Here is an 8,608-nt window from a genome sequence, read left to right on the forward strand (position 1 = left end):
AATATGTCAACGTCCCTCTGTCTTTAAATGAAGTATCTCTAGGACAGAATGATTCAGAAACAATTGTGACCCGGAGCCCAAAGTCTAGCATCCCACTGTGTTTGCAGCCATAACTGGGCTGCAGCTCTTCAAAGGTCCTCTCCCTGTTTTGTTAGATCATAAGACAGATGGCTTGGTCAATGTATATGATTAGCTGTTCTTCCAGAAGTGGAATTTATGGTCTGCAAAGAAAGTAGAATCAGGACGTCATATTCAAATACAGAATACACATTATCTTGTGGATATTTTTGTTTGAAGTATATACTTGTGCTGCTCTTTTCTGCAAATTGTTGGTTAATATCTTAATAACTTATGAAGTGTTAGGTTATGTGAAAAAGAGACAAATGTCCCCCCTAAAATAGTGAATAAATGATCTTTAAAGTCACTGAGATGAAGCCTCATATGCATTGTGCTGCTGGAGTGTAGCTTACCTCATTACTGTAATTACTCTTAGTTTGATGGAGATCCATAAAATCAAAGGCTTTAATTCAGAGAAGGTTCATTGTTGAAAGAGGAACTAAGCAGATAACTTTTTAATAGGTGGAAGACAGTAATACTGTGTGTCTACATCAACACGTTTCTTTCCCAAAATCTGCAGAATTTATTTAGCATCAAAAACTGATCACATGAGCACACAGAGGAGAGATGCTTCTTGTTGTGTGGTAAATATGCTGAGTCTTTCCTTTTCTAGAGAATTTCTTATTCCCATTTGTCTGGTATAGTAACTGCAGCTGAACTACACACCAGGTATTGTTCAAGGCACATGGAAACTTGCATTACTGTCAGGCCTCAGACAGAGCACTGTTATGATGTCAAAGTGGAGTCGCACAGACCCTCGGCTAGAGACCTGTCTCTAACCAAAAGACTGTCTCCTGTTCCCACCACCAGACTCTCTCTCACTCTAATTCATTTGTTTAGAGGGAAATCAACCAATTCTTCTGGTTGTGGCTCAAACTTATATCAGAGTCAAACTGAGACCCAGAAAAACACACTGTTTTCTCCTTTGAGCCCTTACTGTACCAGTTAAGCAGAGGCATATGAGTTTCTGAGGCTGAATGCCAAAGCTAAAGTCAATTCCTGGAGAACGTAGGCTGTTGGCTGTGTCAAGATGAAACTGAGTATCTCCTTCACTGCCACTGGCTGTCAGAAACTCATTGAAGTGGGCGATGAGCACAAGCTTCGTATGTTCTATGAGAAGCACGTGGCCACAGAAGTAGCTGCAGATGCTCTGGGTGAAGAGTGGAAGGGCTATGTGGCCCAGATCAGTGGTGAGAATGACAAACAAGGTTTTCCCATGAAGCAAGGCATTTTGGCCCATAGCAGGGTGTGCCTGCTGTTAAAAGGGCATTCTTGTTATAGACCAAGGAGAACTGGAGAGAAGCAAAAGTCTGTTTGTGGATGCATTGTAGATGCCAATCTGAGTGTTCTCAACTTGGTTATTATAAAAAAAAAAAAAAGGAGAGAAGTATATTCCTGGACTGACAGACACTACTGTGCCTTGTTGGCTGGGACCTAAAAGAGCTAGTAGAATCCAAAAGCTCTTTAATCTCTCTAAAGGTGATGTCCACTGATATGTTGTCAGAAAGCCCTTCAACAAAGAATGTTAAGAAGTGCGGGACCAAAGCACACAAGATTCAGTGTCTTGTCACTCCCCGTGTCTTCAACACAAACGCTGATGTATTGCTTTGAAGAAAGAGCATACTAAGTACCATGTATGGATATAACCTAGAACCTTTACTCGGACGAAGCTCGTGGTAGCTCAATAACCAATTGGTTTCCCATAGTAAGGGGAACAGGGACTATCTCTGACAGGAACTCAATGGCAGGCTCTTTGACCTCCCAACCCCCCAAGGGAGGAGCAGTCCTGCTAGGCCACAGAGGAGGACTTTGCAGCCAGCCCTGAAGATACCTGATAAAACAGGGCCAGACGAAAGGGAAGGAAGTCCTCCCCAATCCGTGGACTTAGAAAGGGGCAGGGAGAAGCTGGGGGAGGGAGGGTGGGGTTGGGAGGGAATAAGGGAGCGGGATACAGCTGGGATACAGAGTTAATAAAATGTAACTAATAATAATAAACAATAAAAAAAAAGAAAAACAAGGAGGAGGCTTCAGAGTACACTAAACTTTTGGCAAAGAGAATGGAGGAAGCCAAAGAAAAGCACCAAGAACATATAACCAAGAGACATAGGCTGTCCTCACTGAGAGCTTCTACTTCAAAGTCTGAGTCCAGTCAAAAATAAGTCTTTAAGAATAACAAATAAATGATCATAACTTGAAAAAAAAAGTCAGAAAGCTACACACAAACACTTCTTCAAGAACTTAGAACTTAGCTGGGCAGTGGTAGCACATGCCTTTAATCCCACTTGGAAGGCAGAGGCAGCAGGGATCCCTGTGAGTTCAAGACCAGCTTGGTCTACAGAGAGTTCCAGAACATTCAGGGTTATACAGAGAAACCCTGTCTTAGGGTAGGGGAAGAGAAAGAGCAAGCTTAGAACTTAAATTTTAAAGCAGCTGAAGAAATTATAAGACAATAACTGGTTTCCCAACAATATAATAATATAAAATCTCTATATGTCAAAATATAAGTGAAGCAGAATTACAAACAATAAGAAAAAATGTTCATTATAGTGAAACCAGGGTTGGCATGTAAGTCACACAAAGAACCCAAAGTTCTGGTGATGGGAAATTCAATTCTGTAAATACAGAAACCCATAATATGGCTGTGAAATACATTGCCTAACTCCTAAATTAACACATTGTTTTATTGAATATCCACTGCTGACACACCTGTACACAGCTATCACTGCTGAGACCTGACTATTGGCCCCACTTACATGCTTCAGACATGTCACATGCATGTCTATAACAAAAAAAAAAAAAAAGACTCAGGCATCACCCATATGTTGCTGTAGTGTGTGAGGGCAACTGTAACAGTTCCACAGGCTGATAGCTTCAACAGCAGGACCGTCTTTGAGACCAGAAGTCTGAAGTCGCAGTGATGGCCAGGTTGTTTTCTTCTCTGTGTCAGGAGGTGACTTTCTGTTGTTGTGCACTGGCCTCCCAGCTTCCGTGTGTGTCCTGAGCTTCATTCTTAAAAAGCACTAGTTGTAGTGGAGTGAAGCCCACTGCCGCCCTCATCTGACCCTTTAGCCTATATCACTTCCTGAAAGGACTGGTCTCTAAACCCAGTTACTGTCTGTAGCTGAATGGGTGCAGTGCAACTTTGGAAGGAGAGAAAGGGACACAGCACAGTTCAGTCCATAATGACTCAATATTATCAATAAAATGACTTCATAGTATAATCAAATTTATACTATTTAAAAATTTAAGTAAAAAATAAAATATGTGCATAAAAAGCATTCTTTGTAGTGCTTCAATAATGTCAAGGTAAAACTGATGAAAATTTATAGTAGAAGTTAAATAATGCTGACATCCTTTCAATAGGCTATTTGCAGCCATTAAAATGTTTAAGTATGGAAACCATAAAAACAGTCTTAGAGTTCTTAGTATTATAGAAGACTATCAGTTCTCTGCTCCTGGAAGGGCAGTGCAGGCGCAGTCGTGCTCTTGTGTATTCCAGGCTTGGAGGACCGATTACTTTTCCAAAGTGTTTCGTTTTCCCTTTAATGTCCAGGATAAGAAGTGGTTATAATACATAACATGGAGAAACAGAAACTTCCCTGTGTGGCAGGCAACACCAACATCACTAATAGCTCTGGTTAGAATCTTAGACACAAACAAGAAAGATGAAACCTGAGGCCTAACAAGCTGACGCACTGTGGCTAGAACATCCTGTGCCTGGAGTGTCGTGGGCCACACAGAGCAAAAGGAGAGTCTGGCTCCAGTGCACCAATAAAAGACACGCAGGTGTGAGGAGAAGCTCTGACCTGAGGCTATGGCTGCTCATTTCCTTTCTGGCCGGCACACTTCTCTTTAAAGAACAGATCAGACAAACACAACTGTCTTTACTCTCACTAGTATTGTGTACAAGGGCACACACAACACAGCACACTGTAGAGGTCAGAGTTCAATTTTTAGGAATCAACCAGGAATGGAACTGAGGTCATCAGGTTGGGAAACAAGTCATCACCCTCTGGACCATCTCATCACCCCTTCTCCTCTTCTGCTTTTAAATATGGCCTCAAACTCACTATGTAGCCCAGGCTTTCATTGAGCCTCACAAGAGCTGGAATTACAGACTTGAACTACCATGCTCAGCTTTTATTTACTTTTTCATTCTGTATTGTGTTCCAGATATGCACAGAATAATTATCTCCTCAGTATTTTCTTTGCAAATCACAATTTTAAAGCCGTTCTGTGCATCTACCAAGAGGCAAGCAGGAAGTCACAAAAGGAAATAAAGTGAAGCCGTCACTACCCTTTCCTTGCACTGCATCTTGAGATGCAAGAGCAGAATTTCCTCCAAGCCTTTCCCCACTCTCTGGTCATGATCACTGTAATTCTTGACTCTTGGTGTTGACTCTGCCTTTTCCTGAAGGCATTTCAGTGAGAAAACTACACTGGAGCAGAAGGCTCCTGCTCCTTCAGCCTGCTCCTTGACAGTCTGTGGCAGCTCCTGGAAAGGCTAGGCCCCACTTACCAGAAGCAGCTGGGTGTCAGGCCTGAAGGATCAGGGAGAGGGACCAACTTTGGCAGAGGAACCATCTCTTCCTTTCGATGGAACTGTCTGACACTCCAGCCTTGAACACTTACTCAGGACAATTCACTTGGCAGTGCCTAGACTGAACCTTTCATCTAGAAATTTTATCAAACAGTTGAAAAGGGCCTGCTGGCTGACCTCCTGGAGGATGAGGTAGAATGAGGCTTTACTTCAAAGAGTAAACCAGAAAAATGATATGTGAAGTAACCCAGAGGTCATGTGATTCCACATATACACAGATAACACTAGAGTGAAACACACTTATGACCTGTGTGGGTGACTCACATTCACATCCTCATTTTACAACTCTTGGAATGCTACTACTCTGTGGCCAGCCACTGTGAGCATGGGGAATACATGAGAAAACATAAGATACAGAGTCTCCACCTCAAAGGGGCTGGTGTTCTGGAAGGGAACCAAGAACAAACCAGCTAGTCAGAGACAAGCTGCTAACACACACCAACTCTGGAGCACCCACACAATGTTCATCTATTGAGTGAGGATGAAGTGCCTAATGGAGTCCTGTGGAAGTTGAGAACATTTCTCTGGGCATGTGCATGTGGAGGGGATGCAGGAGCTCCACAGAGTTAAGATTGATGCTTGGCAAGTGCAAAAAGCAGGATTGGCCATTGGCAGGGTGGAATGAGTATGGAAACCATTCAGAGCCCAGAGGCACATGAATAGCCCTCACAGGGCAGGAGAGATACTCTTATAACAGTGTCCTCTCCTATATAGCATCCTCAAACAACATAAGCCCAAAGCCCAGTAGAGACCAATATTTTTTTAGATCAAGGGTAAGAATTTGGGAAGTGAAAGCCCTGGCTCATATCTGTAACGCCAGCAGTCAGGAGGCTGAAATGGAAGGGTTGCTGTAAGTTCCAGTTTTAGGCCAGCCTGAGCCACATGTGAGAGACTCTACTTCAAAACAGGTTTGTGAAATGAGAAGCCAGAGAAAGAGGTCTGAGGACGTGGAGGTGCCTGGTTAGCAGCATCCGATGCCCTGGGGATCGGGGATCGATTCACTGCCAAATCTAGGTCTCTATCACATAATTGTACAGTATATAAAGCTGTGACAAAGTTTACTGAAAACACTCATTTGGCCACTTGACCAACCAATGTTAACAGCACCGGATACTGATACATAAATCCTTGTACAACCCCCCCCCCTTCTCCATCCCTATCAGCAGGCAAGGCAGACAGGTCACCATAACAGACCATGAAAAGGCATGTATCAGGTGTGTAGGGAACTTGGAGGAAGGAGCAATGAGCCTGGCTAGCAGAGCTTTAGTAAAGGTCACCAAGAAAGTGCCGCTGAAGCTAATGAGTATGTCTGGTTATGAACATTCCTGAAGCATAATAGATGGAGGCGGTAAGTTATCTCTTCTTGTTGTTCTCTGTCTTTGTGCCAGTAGACAGTGCTCTCTTCTTCAGTACCTACTCTTCATAACAAACAGGCAAGAAAAACATACTGCTTACAGTTTTGTGATATAGCTGATCTACTTAATTAATTAGTTAACCTTGACTTGCCACATCATTTTGAGGTCCATACAACCACAGTTAAAATATGCTGTGACACTTTATAGGACTTGGTGGCAGTTTTAGAGGCCCTCCAGATAGCTATCCTCAGAGAAGGGGGAGCCAAAACAGGTTCTCGACACTAGAAAAGCTCTGTGCTTGTACTGTCGCTGCTTTAGAAAGTACTGATGTGAATTCAAATTATACCTGTGTTATTTAAAGCCAACAATTTTAAGGCAGCAGTTTTACCGGCCATTTGAACTCTTTGTACAGTGTCAATTAAAAAAAAAATTGAAAAAGAAAAAATCAAATAAAACATGAGATAACATTTTAAGACTTTCAAATCTGAGAAGCACTTCAATTAATTTTGTTTGATTAACTTTTTAAAATGTAAAGCAACTGCTTTTTGCTTAGATATTTTAATTATTACTTTGAAACTTCAGTTCTGTGCAATATTTTCCATTATGTCCACCGACAGCACAGAGAAAGTTTAAAGTGAATACCTTTTTAGAAGTCTTAACCTTCGTGCTCAATAAACAAAGTCCTGCAAAAAAAATGCTGTGACAGCAAGTAGAACCTGCCATGCAGCTGTCTCATGATTCCAGATGGAAGTGATGGTTTCTCATATGCTGTTCATGTTGCTTTGATTCCTTACAAGGAGGAACAATAATCCAAAACATAAAAAAATATAAACAAATTGACAAAGCCGTGGAGAGCCACATGTAGCCTTGAAAGGTGAGAGCTGCACGTCCTGTGGGCTTCAGTGAGAACAGCGTCAGCCACTGTTCTGATCATGTTCTCCTGCCTGCTTTCAGCAGTCGAGGAAGAAAGACTTTCTCACCCTGCAAAGATTTGTTTTCACGGGGATCTGCATTCCAGGCCGAGTTGGGGCTAAAGAACTTAGATGAAAAAACAAGATGGTAAATTTGATTGTTAGGTGCTAGGACTTTGAAGTGAAGCCTGACCTAATGCAGACTGTGGCTCTACCACTTACAACGTTAAGTAAAATTTCTTATTGTGAGACTGAGACATGAAGTGCCAGTCTGAGGCTGAACTAGAAGGGGTTCCACAAAGTACTGCTTCTTCACCACTAAACACAAAATGGCTCAAGCAGGGATGTGGTACATTATCTCCGAATGCTGAAAGGAAGCCGTGTGTGTTGTCCCATCTCTGATTTCCAAGATGCTCAGGTCCTCCTTTCACTGTGTGGGGCAGGTCGTCTTAAGCTAGACAGGTTTGGATGATATCGAAGGCCAGAAAGTGACAATGCCTTGGAGAACACGGGGAATTGGGGAGAAAGAACACAAATGCACACTCACGGGTTTCTTATTTCTTGAAGGTGAATGACTCCAATTGTGACCAGGAGCTGCTTGCCTTGCTCGTGGATGCCAGGCTGCTGGTGAAATGTGTCTCCACACCCTTCTATCCACACATCGTTGCTCACCTTGTGGCCAGCAACCAGCAAGGGCACTGGAATGCAGAAGAGCTGGCTAAACAGCTGCAGGAGGCTGGCTATGAAGCCGAAGCTGGCTCACTCCTCCTGGCCGTGCAGGGCACTCACCAGGCCTTCAGAACTTTCAGCACTGCCCTCAGTGCAGTGAGGCAGTGGGTGTGAGCACAACTACCCATGACCTGCTGCTGACAGGAGAGAGCAGCACACCCCAAAGCCTCGCCCGAAGCAGCATTCGTAGCGATTCATTGTTGTCGGCGTTTCTAACAAGTCTGGAATAAAGGTGTATAAGTGGCACCGGGTGCCCTTCATGTGCTTTCTTCCTCAGGCTGGGAGCTGACAGTCTATGTTATTAAGGTTGATCCTTTCTCCTTTTTAAAGATTCCTGACTAGAACACAATTACCTGAATCTGAGGCTATGCTTGAGAAAATTGGAAACGGTGGCACACTGTAGGAGAGAGGATGGCATACCCAAGGTTTGGCCAGCTGCTCTAGGCTGGAGAAGGAAGGAATGGGCCTTTGTTCAAGGCCCACGACAGTTTTTGTGGCCTTAGATCAAGTAGTCTACCTCCCCAAACCTTGAACCAGGTATATGAAAATCAGTGTTATATTATGTAGCAAACAAAGTTATTGAGTATTATATGAAGGTGCATGTATGTATGTCTGAGTTTGTGAAGATGCATTAGGTATGTAGAAAAGGTTTAAGAAATCCTAATTGTCCTGCCTGTTAGCTATTAGAATATACGAATGTTGCCCGTAAGATGTAGCCCTATGGTCAGTAACATCGCATGGGGCTGGGAATCAATTAGCACGATCGTCAACCTACGCATATTAAGGCTGACACACTCACCATGACCATAGAGCCACAGAAGGAACATTGCCCTTGGTGAAGGATAAGGATACTCACAAACAACACACAGGCACTTGTTCCTGCTGCCCTACCACTT

The 8,608-nt window shown here is 43.2% G+C and overlaps 1 protein-coding gene and 1 pseudogene across 5 annotated transcripts in view; both read left to right on the forward strand.

The window, feature by feature from the left end:
* The window catches only part of Nbas (NBAS subunit of NRZ tethering complex), a 307,505-nt gene extending 299,547 nt beyond the window's left edge, over positions 1-7,958 (forward strand). For all 5 annotated transcript variants that reach the window (XM_060366017.1, XM_060366025.1, XM_060365995.1 and 2 more), the window contains one exon: positions 7,551-7,958. In XM_060366017.1, coding sequence (XP_060222000.1) covers positions 7,551-7,826 — 276 coding nt within the window. In that variant the 3' untranslated portion in view covers positions 7,827-7,958. The remainder of the gene's footprint in view (positions 1-7,550) is intronic.
* Positions 218-3,415, forward strand: LOC110551304 (small ribosomal subunit protein eS6-like; annotated as a pseudogene).
* Positions 7,959-8,608: the final 650 nt, after the last annotated feature.

Source organism: Meriones unguiculatus, chromosome 1, assembly GCF_030254825.1.
Source record: "Meriones unguiculatus strain TT.TT164.6M chromosome 1, Bangor_MerUng_6.1, whole genome shotgun sequence".
In the NCBI taxonomy this organism is placed as follows: Eukaryota; Metazoa; Chordata; class Mammalia; order Rodentia; family Muridae; genus Meriones; species Meriones unguiculatus.